At 52.5% G+C, this 18,067-nt stretch overlaps 3 protein-coding genes across 4 annotated transcripts in view; all 3 read right to left on the bottom strand.

The window, feature by feature from the left end:
- LOC119343746 (RING finger and transmembrane domain-containing protein 2-like) overlaps positions 1–15,819 on the bottom strand; it is a 21,275-nt gene extending 5,456 nt beyond the window's left edge. Inside the window, exons 1-4 of one of the 2 annotated variants that reach the window (XM_037614541.1) lie at positions 15,145–15,819; positions 12,567–12,643; positions 11,723–11,891; positions 1,393–1,481 (exon numbers count right to left, since the gene is read on the bottom strand). In XM_037614541.1, the coding sequence (XP_037470438.1) occupies positions 1,393–1,481; positions 11,723–11,891; positions 12,567–12,643; positions 15,145–15,718 (909 nt within the window). In that variant the 5' untranslated portion in view covers positions 15,719–15,819. Of the gene's footprint in view, positions 1–1,392; positions 1,482–11,722; positions 11,892–12,566; positions 12,644–14,126; positions 14,146–15,144 lie in introns of those variants that run through there. The other variant, XM_037614542.1, reaches the window with a different exon arrangement.
- On the bottom strand, positions 6,851–11,714 carry LOC119343747. The gene is made up of 2 exons (XM_037614543.1): positions 11,558–11,714; positions 6,851–9,292 (listed from the first exon to the last, which is right to left on the bottom strand). The coding sequence occupies exon 2, from the start codon at positions 8,387–8,389 to the stop codon at positions 7,778–7,780; it is 612 nt and encodes a 203-aa protein (XP_037470440.1). The 5' UTR covers positions 8,390–9,292; positions 11,558–11,714; the 3' UTR covers positions 6,851–7,777.
- A 106-nt stretch (positions 15,820–15,925) lies between the features above and the next one.
- LOC119343745 lies at positions 15,926–16,653 on the bottom strand. Its single transcript, XM_037614540.1, has one exon. The coding sequence runs from the start codon at positions 16,526–16,528 to the stop codon at positions 15,926–15,928; it is 603 nt and encodes a 200-aa protein (XP_037470437.1). The 5' UTR covers positions 16,529–16,653.
- Between the last annotated feature and the right edge of the window lie 1,414 nt (positions 16,654–18,067).

Raw genomic sequence — 18,067 nt, 5'->3', positions numbered from 1 at the left:
GGTCGCTCCACCAACAGCCGCGACGCGGCCTTTTCGTCGGCTCTCTCAGGCGGAGCAGCTCGAGCGCCGCCGTCTGGGACTCTGCTTTAACTGCATACGCCCTACGCGTCGGGCCATGTCTGCCCGCGCCTCTTCTACTTGGAGACGGCCGACTATGTCAAGGAGGACACACCCGTCGACGGGTTCGGCGACCCCGCCGCGGCAGAGCCCGCGCCTGCGCCCGCTCCGGCGACGGCACTCGTTGTCTCGCTCCATGCGCTGGCCGGCATCAGCGACGAGCGGACTATGCTCTTACCGGTGACGATTCACGGCGAGCGCCTGGTGGCCCTCCTGGATACGGGCTCCACCCACAACTTCCTGCCTGAGGCTACGATGCGGCGCTTAGCACTTTAGCCGACAGGCGGGGAGCAACTTCGGGTCACCATGGCTAACGGCGACCGCCTACGGTGCCATGGGCTTGCACGGGACGTGCCCATCACTATCTGCGACGAGCACTTCACCATCACATGCGCCGGCATCGACTTGAGCTGCTTCGACTTCATCCTTGGCGTCGACTTTTTGCGGACTCTCGGACCCATCCTCTGGGACTTCGACGCTTTGACGATGACCTTCTAGCGTCTCGACCGCCGCGTCCGGTCGGAGGGCATTGGCGGCGCCTCACCAGCGACGCCCCAGCTCCAGGTGGCCGCGGCCACCTCTGAGGCCGAGCATCCTTTGTTGGACCACCTTCTGCAGCAGCACCGCGACCTCTTCGACGAGCCGCGAGGCCTTCCGCCGGCTCGGGTCTACGGCCACCGCATTCACCTGCTGTCGGGCTTGGCACTGACGGCAGTCCGACCCTACCGGTATCCTCAGCTACAGAAGGACGAGCTGGAGCGGCAGTGCGCGCTCATGCTCGCCTTGGGCATCATCCCGATCTCCACATCACCGTTATGACCGGGCAGACTTATGCCCGTAGGAGGCCCACCGGGCAGGCTTAGTTAGGGGCTTAGCCCACAAGTTATCTTAGTTTTATTTCACATTGTGGTTATATAAACAAGTTGTAAGACTCTTTTGAGAATTAAGCAATAAGACAATTCTATTGCCCGGCTCCCAGAGGAGCCGAAAATCCTAAGCCCTAGCCGCCTCCTGCTTCCGCCGCCGCCGCACCAGCCGCAAGGACGGCGCCCTGCCGCCGGCCGCCGCGCACCAGCCCTCGCCTTCCTCGCTCCTTCCCCTACAGCTACGCCCTAGACCCGGAAGAACCCTAGCTCCTACCAGTAACACTACACACAGGATTTGTTTTATTTTATTTTTGCAGAAAACTACACACAGGATGTTATAAATATGATGACTAAAAGAGCATGACTAAATAAGAAGTTTAAGTACACAGACACACAAGAGATTTATCACCTGCCTACGGTAGTTACGGCCTCTGCTGTTCTTGTAGTACATAAGTAGCATGCACTTGACGGTCATCGCTGCCTGGCGTACCATTGTATCTGCAGGTAATTCTTGTTTATGAATGTGGATGCGGAAGAACCAACTATGCTAATAGCTATGAAGAGTTCCTTTTGGCTGAAGGAAATATATGAGTTGCCAATAAGTGTAGTCTTCTCAAACTCCACAATGAAATTGTTGGACACAATCAAGTTAATGCCGTATTTCTAGCATTCCCAGATTTCTGGTGCAGATAAATACTGAAATAAGTTTTCCAGCATACTTATTTTTCTTTTGTGTATTTTACTGAAACTTTTTACAATTGCTGTGAAGGTGAATATCAATCGAGAGAAGTTGACAAACTCAAAGGAATGAAGGCACAACAAGAGCATTATTTCTGTTGTACCACGTAAAGTTCTAACAAGCTAACGGGACAAAACAACAATGCTAACTCCAATTATACATCTTCTATTCTTAAATAGTTGCAACCCACTAACTATTTTTCCTAAGCATGCAAGGCTTCCAAATCAACGAACAACACATGTTCGCCATGTCATTAGTCTACTATCCCACTAACTATTTCTTTTCCATGCATGTAAGCCTTTCACATCAGCCAATTATGCATGGCTGCCAAATCATTTGCCTCACATCATAATTAATCTTCTATTTTTAAATAGCTGCAACCCACTACCTATTTTTCCTAGCTATGTAACCATGCCACATAAACAACTAATGCATGCAAGCCACAAATTACTTTTTTTTGCATTACTCTATGTATGCAATGATACCACAACATCAATTTGTGCATGTTAGTCGTAAGTTATTTTGTTGCATTAGAGTTCACTCACCTTTCACAGTTTGTTAGAAATGACATTCTTTTAACTCCAATTCATTTTTTCCTCCTTTTATAGGTTTGTATTTTTAATTGTCTTTAAGCTTACATTTGCTTTCCATTAGTTTTAGACCCTGTTTGTTTGGGCTTTTGCTTCTACTTTTGCAGCTTTTCCACTTTGGCCAAAAAGCCATAAAAGCTCCTAAATAGGTGCTTTTGGAGCTTTTTTGGCTTTTGATGAATCAATATAACAATACGGAGCTCCAAAAGCCAGAAAAGCTCCAAAAGCACCTATTTAAGAGCTTCTATGGCTTTTGGGGCAAAGTGAAAAAGCTGCGAAAGCAAAAGCCCAAACAAACAGGGCCTTGGATGTTTTCGTAGCAATTATTTATTTACCTTTTAGCAAGGTTCCCGCAGCAACGCGCAGGGCATCATCTAGTTTATACTATATTAGTAGCCAGTCAAAGTTTTTTTTTTGAGAAAACGCAAAACGCAAATCCTCCTAGGAGGCCAGTTACAAGGCAAGTACAGGAACATTAGTGAACATCCCAGGTTTGTGGTAGGATGACGCGGAGGCCTATGGCCCCAGCTCTGGCCCAAAGTGCAGCCTCGGCCTTTGATCGAAGCGATCAGTGAGGTGAGCAAAGGGCGAGCCCCCTCAAAGAGCAGCCATTGCGATGCTTCCAAATCATCCATGGCACGAGCAGGGCAGTGGAAGCAAGACACATAGGCTTGGGCGTGTTCTGTCTTGCCGATTGCCACCAATCGTGGAGTGTGGCGTCGTTGTCGGGCGACGGGCGGACAAGGGAGGCGCAGCCATGAGAGGATCGCGTGCCACACCTGTCTAGCGAAGGGGCATCCCAGGAGAAGGTGATGTAGCGTCTCCAGGACCTGCTCGCAAAAAAGCGGACAACATGGTGGGTGTGGCAGGTTGCGGCGCGCGAGGCGGTCAGTAGTGCAGCAGCGGTCAAGGTATGCAAGCCAGTGGAAGAAACGCACCCGTGGCGACACCCAACACTTCCAAGTTAGCCTCCAAGCCTAGCAATGGGTGGAGCCGTGGAAGGTGGCGAGGTATGCGGACTTGGCAGAGTACACTCCATTCGCAGTCCACTTCTAGCGTAGGCCGTCCGGCGCATTGCTAAGGTTGGTTTGGGCAATCAAGTGCCAAAGGCAGAGGTATTCGTCAATCTCCGGGATGCCAATCGAGCCATGGATGTCGGTAGCCCATTGGTTTTCATGTAGGCCGTCGGCGACTGTTCTGGACTTGCGGCGTCGTTTGGGGATGCAAGCGTAGAGGAGAGGCGCGATCTCACTGGCGGCGCGGCCGTTAATCCACCAGTCTTCCCAAAAGAGGGCGCGCAGGCCGTTCCCTATCGTCGTTGTTGTGGACACGAAGAAGAACGCACATTCCTCGGGCGAGAACTGCAGGTCAAGGCCGTTCCAGGCCCTCCCGTCGCCGACGCGGCTGAGCCATAGCCAGCGCGGCGCAGGGCAAGTCTGGTACGCTCGAGGTCGTGCACGCCAAGGCCGCCAAGCGGGATTGGCCGACAGACGCGCCGCCAGTTAACATGGCAGTTGCCCCATTGGCCTCAACACGGCCTGCCCAGAGGAATCCTCTCTCGATTTTTTTCTAGTAGTTTGAGGGTCTTTTTTGGCGGCGCGAGCACAAGGAGCTGGTGGATGGGGATCGCCTCGAGACGGCTTTGACGAAGGCCAGGCGGCCAGCCTTGTTCATGAGCCAAGCCTTCCAGGAGGGCAGCTTCCCGGCCACTATGTCGACGACAGGCTGGAGCTGGGCGGTGGTAGGGCAACGCAGTGTGAATGGGATGCCCAAATAGGTGATCAGGAAATCAACGATGGGGCACCCAAGGTGCTCGACGACATGGGCATCATCTTCGATGTCGCATCGGATCAGAGCCGCGGCACTCTTCCGGAAGTTCACCTGGAGTCCAGATGCGCGCCCAAAAAGGTGCAAGATTTCCTTCACCGCCGTGATGTCGCCAGGCGAGGGGTGGCAGAGGGGGATTACATCATCTGCTTATAGGGAGATGGCTGGTATGGCGCGACAAGGGTGGAGCTGTTGCATGACGCGAAGCCCGATGGCGCAGTGGAAGAGCCTGCCCAATACAGCCAAGACGAAGAGCTTTGGGGACACGGGGTCGCCTTGACGCATCCCACATCTGTGCCAGATCGCAGGTCCTGGGGCACCGTTTAGGAGAATCTTGGTGCTGGCCGACGACAAGAGAAGGGCGATCCAGTCAAGGAAGCGGTTGCCGAAGCCGTGGCACCGCAGTACGTCGAACAGGAACGGCCACGAGATGGAGTCGAAGGCGCGCGCCAAGTCGAGCTTGAGTAGCACGCGTGGGGCGCCAAGTTGGTGTAGGAGTCGCACGGACTGATGCACCAGGATGAAATTGTCATGGAGGCTACATCCGAGGATGAAGGCATTTTGGACGTTGCTGAAAAGGCCATTGAGCTTGGGCGCGAGGCAGAGTGACAGCAGTTTGGCGAGGATCTTGACGACAAGATGGATGAGACTTATGGGCCTGTAGTCGCCAAGGCTGCTAGCATCAGCGCGCTTAGGGAGAAGCGTGATTAGCGCCTGGTTAAGGCAGCTAAAGCCTCGTCCGCGGAGCGCGTATACTTGCTCAAAGACGTTCAGGAGGTCCTGCTTGATGATGGGCTAGCTGGAACGGAGGAATTCCATGGTGAATCCGTCGGGGCTGGGTGCCTTGCGCGACGGCAAGCGCTTGATAGCTTGCCAGATCTCATCCTCGCTGAAGGGCGCGTCAAGGTCATCCAAGCATGAGGGCTCAATGAGCCGTGACAAGTCGATGGTGCAATCCCGGGGCACGTCAGCCCCAATCAAGGTGTCAAAGTGCTCAAAGGTCGCCGCTGCCATGTCGCAAGGGCCGGTGAGCACGGCGCCATCAACCGTGAGGGAATGGATCCAGTTCTTCTGCTTGCAGTAGGTACACTGACGATGGTAGAACGATGTGTTCACGTCGCCGTCTTTAAGAGACGCGATGCGCGCGCGCTGACGGGCGATCGTACGCTCGAGGGAGGCAAGGCCCAAGTAGGAGAGGTTTATCTGGTGACGTAGCCAGTCTTCATGCGGCGATAGCATCCTATGCTCCTGCGCGGCGTCAAAGCGGAGCAGCTCACGGGAGATCGCAAGTTGGTCGCGCACGTTGCCAACCGAGCGCGCGCTCCGGCTGGTGAGCTTGCGCGCGATGGCATGCATGCGTCGCATGAAGCACCGGAAAGGGTCAGCATCCTCCAGCGAGTTCCATGGGCTTGCCACAACCTCTTGGAAACCGGCGAGACACGTCCAATACTCCTCGAAGTGGAAGCGTCGATGCACCGAAGGCATTGGCGAGCAGTCAAGCATGAGGGAGTGGTCCGAGACAACCGTGGCCAAACAGCGTAGGTGGCATTCGTCGTGTAGCTCCTCCCAGTCCGCGGAGCACATCACCCGATCGAGATGGACCAAGGTAGGCGGGTTCTGCTCGTTCGACCAAGTATAGCGTCGGCCTTTGAGGTAGACCTCCTTGAGCGCGAGGTTGTTGAGCACACGCCGAAATCCCCATCATGCGTCTGTTGAGGTTGTCGTTGTTCTTATCCTCATCGCGGTAGATTAGGTTGAAGTCGCCGTAGACGAGCCATGGTCCGGAGCAGGCGGCACGCATGTCGCGGATTTCCTGAAGGAACGCAATCTTGCCATGGTCATCTTGGGGCCCGTAGAAAATGGTGAGCCAACAGGGCGCGCTGGAGCCATCGGGAGTCGCCAACCGGGCGGAGAGAGTGTTGGTGGTGAACATCGTGTCCGTGATCGACACATCCCGGCTCTTCCAAGCCAACAAGATCCCGCCATGGGTGCCGCTCGCAGGGAGGTAGACGTAGTCGTCAAACTCTGACCCCAACATCTCGAGGATCGTTGACGAGTAGATAAACTCCATCTTTATTCCCTGGAAGCAAGCGATCGTAGCGCTGGAGGCTACAACAAGTGAGCGGATGGCAGTACGCCTGGAGCGGGTGTTTAGGCCGCGGACGTTCCAGTTAATGATTCGGAGGCTGTGATCCATTGGATAAAGGTCAGCGGTTGGGCACGCAGCAGAGCGGCTATGTCACGATCAGGCTGCCAGTGATCACCGTGGTGATCGGCGCCGTGGATGGATCAGATGGCAGATCGCGGCCGATGGCGCGGCGATGGCCACCGACGGCATGCGGGAGGAGCGCGGCAAAAACCCCATCATAGGCCTTCATGGCTTCGGCGAAGATCACCTGGTCGATGTCGATAATGCCCAAGGTGCACAGAAGCTGGACTTGTGCATAGCGCTCGGCGGTAGGTGGGGCACCGGTCTTTGCTTTCTCGGTGGTGGCGGAGCATCCATGTTGCGGACAGAAGTTCAGGGGCTGCAGGCGTTGTCTATGTCCTGGATAGGGGAGGGCAGAGCAGGTTTGCTTTGTGGCGGCAGCGGGGAAGTCTCCCAAGGCCCAGGAGCTGGCGGGGTTGACGCGCTGGCGGGATCAACGCAAGGTGACTGGCGGCAAGGCGAAACGTGCAGCGTTGCCCAGGTGCGGTGTGTGGGATGTTGGGGTTGGAGCAGGCAACGATGGGCCTGTGGAGGCGGGCCCGTCAACATAGCAGCCTGTGGGCTGGAGCCTCTGCAGAAGGCGCCTAGGTTCCTAGGCCAAGGGGGAAAGGCGGCCCGTTTCGAGGGCATCGTTGGCGGCCGCAGAGGTCGAGTGGGCGGCATTTTGAATTTCCAGCGCGCTTTCCCACGGCGCACAAGTGGGGCTGGATCGCAGGTCAGCCTGGTCCGCAACAGCAGCAAGGGCTGACGAGGGCAAAGCACTGCTTTGTCCCGACAGCGGATCAGCATCTGCGGCGGTTGGGCGCTCCTCTGGAAGCGAATCTAGGACCTCACTGGTGGAGGACAGGTCGTCCTGATCCCCAAGCGCGTGTAGACTGGTCGTTGGTGGCCCTGCCCTAGTTGGGTTGCCCCCCTACGCGCACGGCGACACGTGAGACTAGCTCTGAGCGGGCCCGACAACAAGAAGGTTGTGGTTTGGCACCAATGGGCTGGGGCTAGCTAGCAAGTTGGCAGGCACCAGCGCTGAGTGGGCGTCACGGTCGGCCTCGGATCTGCCACGGCTGCAGCTTTTGCAAGCACGGCGTGAGTCCTTGCACGCTTTTTCTTCCCCCTCACTTTCCTCTTTTGGCTCTGCGACGAGGGAGGCGGCCCCCCTCCTGAGTGGGCCATGCATCCATGCATCTCGCAGACCCCTGTACGGGTTGTGGCGCAAGCGCAGTCATGGCAGCGCGGGATGCAGGCCAGCCGCAGTCAACCGCCACACCGTCGTCGCGCTGCCAACTGTTGGAGCGTGTCCAGCCCGCCGAGTCGACCGCCATGCCGTCCGCGCGTCCGCCGGGTGCGGTGGCCGTGCGGCAGCGCTTCCAGCCACGCCATCGTTGATGACCGCGCCCGGGGCCATGGACCGCGGAATCTTTTGCCGTTGCCGTTAGTGTTGCCGCCACAGTGGCGGCTCCATCAGCGGGGAGGGGTTCAGACCTGGTGAGCCGGACGGAGAGCGGTACTCAAGGGTGCGGACAACAAGGGGCAGACCGGGGCGGGGTGCGGGGACTTGCTCCACAATCTCCAAGATGGCCGCCTGGCGAATGGTGGCCGGGTCTCGCACACGCCCAGCGAGCCGGGACGTGGCGAGGTCAGCGCAGGAGCGCGTATCCGGATGTAGCCGCTCAATCCGGCAGCCAGCCCCCAGAATGTGCTCAACGATGGACAAATGCCATGCCTGCGTTGGGATGCCGCGGAGCTCGAGCTGCACAGAATACACAAAGCTTCCAGCGGTGGGGTGGGCGAGCTTGCACCATGGGCGGAGGAGCAAGGTGAAGTTGTCGGCATTGATGAGATGGTCGCCGGCCATACTGTCCATAATCTGCCATGAGGAGAAGATGAGGAAATCTTCCAGGGCATGTAGGTGCATGGTGAAGTCACTAGGCTGCAGGTCAAACATGGTGTGCAGGGTTGTCTCCACCTTGGCCGGGGAGATGGAAGGCCTGGTGCCAGTGATGGTGGCCCCCATGTCGTGGGTCAGCACCTCTTCCGCCTCCATCTCGATGGAACGGGGGATGGTGACCCGCGCCGGCACGACGGGGGCGGCGGGGGTGGGGCCGGAGGCGGGGCGTATCGCGGCGGAGTCACACGCGGGCGCTGAAGGGCGGCGGCGGGGCCGGTCTGAGGCAGCGCCGCGGCGGTCACCGGGCAGGAGCGTTTCGCGGCCGCTGGACTCGTGGCCGGAGATGAGGCAGCGGCGGCAACGCACGGGGTTGGTGCAGTCCCGCACCCGGTGCCGCGTATCAAGACATCGGAAGCAGGGCCCAGCGACTTCTTCGGGGAAGGGACTGCGACGGCGGAGTGGGGGGTTGGGGCGGCCGGGCGCCGCTCGTGCTAGCGGCGGTTCCTGTGCCGCGGCTGCTGAAAGCCTTCGACGTCCAGCACGAGTCCTCCATTGACGTGGTGGACCTCCGAGCGAGGGCCCAGGCGAGCAGAGGCGGGGACGCAAGCGGCCGGCGCGGTCGAGCGGTGGGGCACCAGGGCCGCGAGTGCGGGGGCAGGGCTTGGCGCGGACAGCGTGGGGCTACGCGGGGTCGGCGTGGTTCTCACGATGTCGCGGAAGGACCGCGAGCCGGAGGACTCACCCGCATAACCGTGTCAGCGGATGCGGCCGTCGGGGCTAGAGATGCATCCGTCGGGGCTGGAGTCCCCGAAGTAGGTGCCGGCGGAAGGCATGGCCGCGGGGGCGGGCACGGGTGGGGAGGGCGACAGCAGGAGAGGAGGGCTACCGGAGAGGGTTCGACGGCGGCGAGGCTGGTGGAGGAGCTTAGGCTAGGAGCGGGGGAAGGGAGGAGAGCGGAGCGGAGTCATCCTCTCAAAATGCTATTGTTCCTGTTCGTCAGTCTAGCGAGTCAAAGTAACAAGCTGAATAAGTCAATTCGCAGTTCCAAAATGAAATTACCTAGAATAAATAATAACAACAACAACAACAAAGCCTTTAGTCCCAAACAAGTTGGGGTAGGCTAGAGGTGAAACCCATAAGATCTCGCAACCAACTCATGGCTCTGGCACATGGATAGCAAGCTTCCACGCACCCCTGTCCATAGCTAGCTCTTTGTCGATACTCCAATCCTTCAGGTCTCTCTTAACGGACTCCTCCCATGTCAAATTCGGTCGACCCCGCCCTTTCTTGACATTCTCCGCACGCTTTAGCCGTCCGCTATGCACTGGAGCTTCTGGAGGCCTGCGCTGAATATGCCCAAACCATCTCAAACGATGTTGGACAAGCTTCTCCTCAATTGGTGCTACCCCAACTCTATCTCGTATATCATCATTCCGGACTCGATCCTTCCTCGTGTGGCCACACATCCATCTCAACATACGCATCTCCGCCACACCTAACTGTTGAACATGTCGCCTTTTAGTCGGCCAACACTCCGCGCCATACAACATTGCGGGTCGAACCGCCGTCCTATAGAACTTGCCTTTTAGCTTTTGTGGCACTCTCTTGTCACAGAGAATGCCAGAAGCTTGGCGCCACTTCATCCATCCGGCTTTGATTCGATGGTTCACATCTTCATCAATACCCCCATCCTCCTGCAACATTGACCCCAAATACCGAAAGGTGTCCTTCCAAGGTACCACCTGGCCATCAAGGCTAACCTCCTCCTCCTCACAGCTAGTAGTACTGAAACCGCACATCATGTACTCGGTTTTAGTTCTACTAAGCCTAAACCCTTTCGATTCCAAGGTTTGTCTCCATAACTCTAACTTCCTATTTACCCCCGTCCGACTATCGTCAACTAGCACCACATCATCCGCAAAGAGCATACACCATGGGATATCTCCTTGTATACCCCTTGTGACCTCATCCATCACCAATGCAAAAAGATAAGGGCTCAAAGCTGACCCCTGGTGCAGTCCTATCTTAATCGGGAAGTCATCGGTGTCGACATCACTTGTTCGAACACTTGTCACAACATTATTGTACATGTCCTTGATGAGGGTAATGTACTTTGCTGGGACTTTGTGTTTCTCCAAGGCCCACCACATGACATTCCGCGGTATCTTATCATAGGCCTTCTCCAAGTCAATGAACACCATATGCAAGTCCTTCTTATGCTCCCTATATCTCTCCATAAGTTGTCGTACCAAGAAAATGGCTTCCATGGTCGACCTCCCAGGCATGAAACCAAACTGATTTTTGGTCAAGCTTGTCATTCTTCTTAAGCGGTGCTCAATGACTCTCTCCCATATCAGCTTAATTCCACGGTAATTAGTACAACTCTGAACATCCCCCTTGTTCTTGAAGATTGGTACTAATATACTCCGTCTCCATTCTTCTGGCATCTTGTTTGCCCGAAAAATGAGGTTGAAAAGCTTGGTTAGCCATACTATCGCTATGTCCCCGAGACCTTTCCACACCTCAATGGGGATACAATCAGGGCCCATCGCCTTGCCTCCTTTCATCCTTTTTAAAGCCTCCTCCACCTCAGACTCCTGGATGCGCCGCACAAAACGCATGCTGCTCTCATCAAAGGAGTCATTCAGTTCAATGGTAGAACTCTCATTCTCCCCATTGAACAGCTTGTCGAAGTACTCCCGCCATCTATGCTTAATCTCTTCGTCCTTCACCAAGAGTTGGCCTGCTCCGTCCTTGATGCATTTGACTTGGCCAATATCCCTCGTCTTCCTCTCCCGGATCTTAGCCATCTTATAGATGTCCCTTTCACCTTCCTTCGTGCCTAACCGTTGGTAGAGGTCCTCATATGCCCGACCCCTTGCTTCACCAACAGCTCGCTTTGCGGCCTTCTTCGCCATCTTGTACTTCTCTATGTTGTCTGCACTCCTATCCAGGTATAGGCGTCTGAAGCAATCTTTCTTCTCTTTAAGCGCCTTCTGGACATCATCATTCCACCACCAGGTATCCTTATCTTCGCTTCTCCTTCCCCTGGACACTCCAAACTCCTCCGAGGCCACCTTACGAATGCAAGTCGCCATCTTCATCCACACATTGTCCGCATCCCCTCCTTCCTCCCAAGGGCCCTCCTTAAATACCCTCTCCTTGAACACCTGAGCTACCTCCCCCTTGAGCTTCCACCACTTCGTTCTAGCGACCTTGGCACGCTTATCCCGCTGGACACGAATCCGAAAGCGGAAGTCAGCAACCACCAGCTTATGCTGGGGTACAACACTCTCCCCAGGTATCACCTTACAGTCTAGGCACCTAGAATAAATAAGAAATATAAAAATGATTCAGACAGGACAGAAGAGCCAACAACTCAAGGAAGACAATTCTATGCAGCTCGGACAAGATTCAGCTATTGTACACTAGATATCATTGTGAATATGTGAGAACAAATTTTACAAGTGTTTCAGGCAGTAGCAATACCGTTGACCATGATGATAAAAATTGCATGCCAGAATGGTGGTATATCTTTTGGAGGAACCATGAACAGAGGTCTAAGAAGATAATCGTTCCTGTACCACCAATAGACGCCAAACACATGGACCATGAAGATTATGGTGATTCCAACAAGCATAGCAACTTTTCTCTCGCCCTGTAAAAGAGTTAAAATAAGAGTTAGGTATATCAAGATGCTGACACTGGCAAATGTTTTCATGATCTAGCTAATGGGTTTCCAACATGTTTGACCACAAAATGTATAGCACAATCCGAGCCACATGCTATTTGATGACCTAATGTAATGGCAAAAATATAAATTAACATCAACTGCATTAAAATCTTCATTTCTTCTAAAAATTTCCACACTAAACAGAGGATAAAAGGGAGGCCATTATGACTAAAAGCTCTCGAGAGTCTACATAGTTAAAAAAAAGGCACACCTAGGCGGGCGTTTAAGTGCACCAAAGGCTCTAGGCAATAGCAAAACGCCTAGCGCTTAATCTGCGTGTAAGCGTGTGCTTTGATCAGAAAAGCACAAAGCAGTTGCAAAACGCACAATTAACGCCTAGACTTTTTTTAACTACAAGAGTTTATGAATGATGGCCTCAGGAAATTCATTATTTGAAAATGTGTTTATGTTCATGAAGCTAGTAACAAAGACCATCAGTGGAACCTCGCTTTATTTCAGACAGTCATCATGGTCCATTCAAATTCATGAGGATGACAGAAAGGAAGGACTGTCTTAGTAGACTTCCACATATTTCATACTAGAACTGAGTTTCTTATGATATGCTAAATTTGGTATATATACTATCATATAATATCATACCTTCAAAGCAGTTTGCTTCTTCAATATATCATTTGACTTGAACATTACAGCAGCAATCCAAATTGTGATAAAGAAACCTGCAGATCAATCCTTGCGTTATTGTGGATGCAAATTGCACCATTGCCAAAAAGGCAACAGGAATATACTCCCTCTGTTCCAAAATAGATGACCCAACTTTGTACTAACTTTAGTACAAAGTTAGTACAAAGTTGGGTCATCTATTTTGGAACGGAAGGAGTACAACTGAAGCAGGAAATTTACATCCAACTTAGTATGATTCTTACAACTTTCCTAGTAGAAAAAATAGATTTGTTGTCCTTACGTTACTAGTAAATGCGCACGTGCAACGCACGTTAATATTTAGGCAATATATTAATTGCACGCGGATATTAGGTGTGCTATTATTTGTGTGTTAATTCTGTGATTAGTGCAATATTTGGTATGATATTAATTGCACGTTAAACACTACTAAAGTTAGTACAAAATTGGGTCGTCTATTTTGGAACGAAGGGAGTACAACTGAAGCAGGAAATTTACATCCAACTCAGTATGATTCTTGCAACTTTCCTAGTAGAAAAAATAGATTTGTTGTCCTTACATTACTAGTAAATGCGCACGTGCAACGCACGTTAATATTTAGGCAATATATTAATTGCGCGCGGATATTAGGTGTGCTATTTGTGTGTTAATTCTGTGATTAGTGCAATATTTGGTATGATATTAATTGCACGTTAAACACGTTAAACGCTCGCCATTGGAGCAGTCTAGGTCATTGGATTGACTTAGTTTGATGGCCGAGATCAGTTGGATCTGCCCCTTTGGGTCTTTTTATATTGGTATAGATATAGATATAGATACGGGCAAAGGATTAATATAAATGGATAAGATAGAAATGAAAAGGACCCTTCCCTGGACCCTGCGCAAGCGGGAGCTACATGCACCAGGTTGCCCTATAGAAATGAAAAGGACCCAACAAATGAAACTTTATATAGGAAAATGATAGCTACACCGCTATTAATGATACACAGATACAGAGCTTTGTTACATTTGTATCTAATTGAAGTAATGCATAAAGGCAGACTATTTTGGAAGACCTTAATTTTAACATATTGGCATAAATAAAATGCTAGCTCTAGGCCTCCAGATGCAGATCTCTTATTGTATGGAAAAAAGAAGGTTGGCATAGGCTCCCCTGCCAGAAAAATTAAATCCTAAGAGACTGTGCTAAATATACCAATCTTAAGTATAACTGCAAAACCATGAAAACATAAACACACCATACAAGAAAGTTCTAGTTATTCATAGGTGATGATATATTTCTTCAGTCATCACTTAAGGCAGGAAGAAAATGCATTTATTTGGAAGCATAGAAGACTGATTGGAATACTTCATCAACTAATCTCAAGCTCCACCAGATTGGGGGAAAAAAGCTCCTCCAGACAAGGAAAGAGAGGGATGGCTCTCAGCTAATAGAGGGGCGAGCCAGAACAATCTTTCTTTTTTTTTTTACGGGACAAGCCAGAACAATCTTTACTATCAAAGGGCAATTGGTAGCGTCACCTCCACCTCCTCCCCTGGGTTTTTTTCTCCCCGCGCCTCCTCCTCCACTTTGGTTTCCTTTTGGGTTTTGTTAATCTCAACAGATGCCGCACAAAATAAAAAACCAACATAAATATAGTAACTTGAAATAACCAAAATAAAATCAGTACTTTCCAAAACCACGTCATGCATTAACTCAATCAAATCAAATAAAATCAATTCTTACCAAATCTCAGCTCAATCAAAACTTTCTTTGCCTTCCCCTACCAATGCCCAAATCAAATCAAAACTTACCAAAACCTCAACTAACCAAAACTTTCCATGCCTTCCCCTACCCTTACTCAAATCAAATTAAATCTTATCAAAATCTATAATACGGTGAGTGTAAGGTATACGTCGGACATGATTGATGTTGAACCACTAGAATATTTATGCCCCTGTTGCAACGCATGGGAAATAGCTATAGTAAGTAATGAAAGCTAACTCCCAAGACCTGGCTATGAGTACATTCAGCATTGCATCTACGTCACTAAACGGTAAATAAAAACCATAATATCTCTCTTACCATGATGACCTAAAATTAACCAAGATAATACCCCGCAACATTAGAAAGTTGAATAGCTGCTGTGAAAAATGGAACTTTAACATGTTACATCATACTAAGATCTTGTATTTCTAACAAAAAAGTAACTAAATGATCCCCCATAACAACAAAAAGTCAAATGGACGCTATGACAAAACAGAATGCAACATATCACAACTTAAATCAAGCATGAATCATGAGAAATAAGTACTTGTACACCTAAAACAAGTTGTATTTTGCTTAGCGTCCACATTAGAATGTACCAAAGCTATCGCAACCATTAATACAGCCTAACTATGTTCTTGTGGACTTGTGCCCTAAAAAGGCATCCATTTTGTTTGAGAACATATTCTTGGGAGGTTACACAGCTCATGATCGTAACCACACTAAGACACAGAGCATGCCATTTCCGTAGAGAAAACATCTTTTAAACCGGGAGGGAAATGAGTATCAAACCTTGGAGATGCTGCCGAATGAAGACGACGAGCAACAGCAGCGAGAATGGTAGTATCTGCTCGATCCACCGAGCAACGTGGTGCACGTCGTAACGCTGATATGGGCGGTCCCCAGCCCCATTCCCCGTAGCACCGCCACTGCCACCGCCGCTTGCCTCCGCATCAGCACCGCTTCCCCTTCCCGCCACGGAGGCCGGGTCAAAGTTGGAGGAGGCGGCCACCTCAATCGAGTCCTGCGGCGAGGCACCTGTAGCCGTCGCGCTCGCCGTGTCAGGGTCGCCGGGGCCACCCTGGATCCGAATCGAGACCTCTCCATCCCCAGCAGCGGCGGCAGAAAGTAGCCCGTCAGCCTCAGACGACGATGAAGAGGAGGGTACCGCCTGCTGCACCGTCTGCGGGACGGGCCCGGAGGGGACAACGCCTGAGTACTCGAGGAGCGCGGCGAGCGGAGCCTGGAGAAGGCTGGAGGCGGAGAAATTGAGACCGTAGCGGCTGAGGCCAGAAGCCGCAGCACCGGCGGAGGCGCCAGACCCGGTTACCCGGCGATCGGCGGAACCTCCCGCCGGTGTCTCCATAACCGGCGGCGGAAACCTAGAAAGGCGAAGCCGACGGCGCACGCGGAGGCGGAGGCAGAGACCCTGAAATGGGAAGTTCGGGAGATCCCCACTTTGCTTGGGCTGTTTACATTGCTTTTATTTTCCTTTTTGGCCTTTCGTCGAGGCGCCCCTCCCCTCCTTGTGTGCTTTAATTTGTTTTCAGAAATCGAACCTGTGGATTTTGTGCTAACGATCAGTCGACTGATCGTTAGCGAAAGATCCGCACGATCGTAGCTTCCTCTCGCGAGCACGCTCGATTCCACCGATTTTTCTTCTTCTCTCAAAAATCGTATACGCCAATAGTAAATCGCTAGTGGTTTTTCTTCTTCTCTCAAAAACCGTAGCACCGCCACTGCCACCGCTGCTTGCCTCCGCATCAGCACCGGTTCCCCTTCCCGCCACGGAGGCCGGGTCAAAGTTGGAGGAGGCGGCCACCTCAATCGAGTCCTGCGGCGAGGCACCTGTGGCCGTCGCGCTCGCCGTGTCAGGGTCGCCGGGGCCACCCTGGATCCGAATCGAGACCTCTCCATCCCCAGCAGCGGCGGCAGAAAGTAGCCCGTCAGCCTCAGACGACGATGAAGAGGAGGGTACCGCCTGCTGCACCGTCTGCGGGACGGGCCCGGAGGGGACAACGCCTGAGTACTCGAGGAGCGCGGCGAGCGGAGCCTGGAGAAGGCTGGAGGCGGAGAAATTGAGACCGTAGCGGCTGAGGCCAGAAGCCGCAGCACCGGCGGAGGCGCCAGACCCGGTTACCCGGCGATCGGCGGAACCTCCCGCCGGTGTCTCCATAACCGGCGGCGGAAACCTAGAAAGGCGAAGCCGACGGCGCACGCGGAGGCGGAGGCAGAGACCCTGAAATGGGAAGTTCGGGAGATCCCCACTTTGCTTGGGTTGTTTACATTGCTTTTATTTTCCTTTTTGGCCTTTCGTCGAGGCGCCCCTCCCCTCCTTGTGTGCTTTAATTTGTTTTCAGAAATCGAACCTGTGGATTTTGTGCTAACGATCAGTCGACTGGTCGTTAGCGAAAGATCCGCACGACCGTAGCTTCCTCTCGCGAGCACGCCCGATTCCATCGATTTTTCTTCTTCTCTGAAAAATCGTATACGCCAATAGTAAATCGCTAGTGGTTTTTCTTCTTCTCTCAAAAACCGTAGCACCGCCACTGCCACCGCCGCTTGCCTCCGCATCAGCACCGCTTCCCCTTCCCGCCACGGAGGCCGGGTCAAAGTTGGAGGAGGCGGCCACCTCAATCGAGTCCTGCGGCGAGGCACCTGTAGCCGTCGCGCTCGCCGTGTCAGGGTCGCCGGGGCCACCCTGGATCCGAATCGAGACCTCTCCATCCCCAGCAGCGGCGGCAGAAAGTAGCCCGTCAGCCTCAGACGACGATGAAGAGGAGGGTACCGCCTGCTGCACCGTCTGCGGGACGGGCCCGGAGGGGACAACGCCTGAGTACTCGAGGAGCGCGGCGAGCGGAGCCTGGAGAAGGCTGGAGGCGGAGAAATTGAGACCGTAGCGGCTGAGGCCAGAAGCCGCAGCACCGGCGGAGGCGCCAGACCCGGTTACCCGGCGATCGGCGGAACCTCCCGCCGGTGTCTCCATAACCGGCGGCGGAAACCTAGAAAGGCGAAGCCGACGGCGCACGCGGAGGCGGAGGCAGAGACCCTGAAATGGGAAGTTCGGGAGTCCCCACTTTGCTTGGGTTGTTTACATTGCTTTTATTTTCCTTTTTGGCCTTTCGTCGAGGCGCCCCTCCCCTCCTTGTGTGCTTTAATTTGTTTTCAGAAATCGAACCTGTGGATTTTGTGCTAACGATCAGTCGACTGGTCGTTAGCGAAAGATCCGCACGACCGTAGCTTCCTCTCGCGAGCACGCTCGATTCCACCGATTTTTCTTCTTCTCTCAAAAACCGTATACGCCAATAGTAAATCGCTAGTGGTTTTTCTTCTTCTCTCAAAAACCGTATACGCCAATAGTAAATCGCTAGTGGTTTTTCTGGTTTTTTGGCTACATAATATGAAAAGAAAATAAAAGTGTTGGAAAGGGGACTTGAACCCAGGTCTATTCGTTAGAGTTTGAGCCCAATAACCAACTAAGCCACCCTTAGTTGTTGTCTATTGAATATAAACAAGGTTATTTTAACCTTTCTTTTTTCTGTCATATCAATGATAATAATTGTTTTTGCTTGGTAACTTTGGCATGACCAGCGTGATAACTATGACTTGAGCAACATGATAACTATACTATGATAAGCCTGATAACTATAATATGAGAAGGTTAATGACTATATAATGAGAAGCACGATAACTTTAGCATGGGGTAGTGGTAACT

The sequence above is a fragment of the Triticum dicoccoides genome, unplaced genomic scaffold, assembly GCF_002162155.2.
Source record: "Triticum dicoccoides isolate Atlit2015 ecotype Zavitan unplaced genomic scaffold, WEW_v2.0 scaffold13917, whole genome shotgun sequence".
NCBI classification, from domain to species: domain Eukaryota; kingdom Viridiplantae; phylum Streptophyta; class Magnoliopsida; order Poales; family Poaceae; genus Triticum; species Triticum dicoccoides.
The sequence above is the reverse complement of the archived record's forward strand: the minus strand, read 5'-3'. Positions and strand labels throughout refer to the sequence as shown.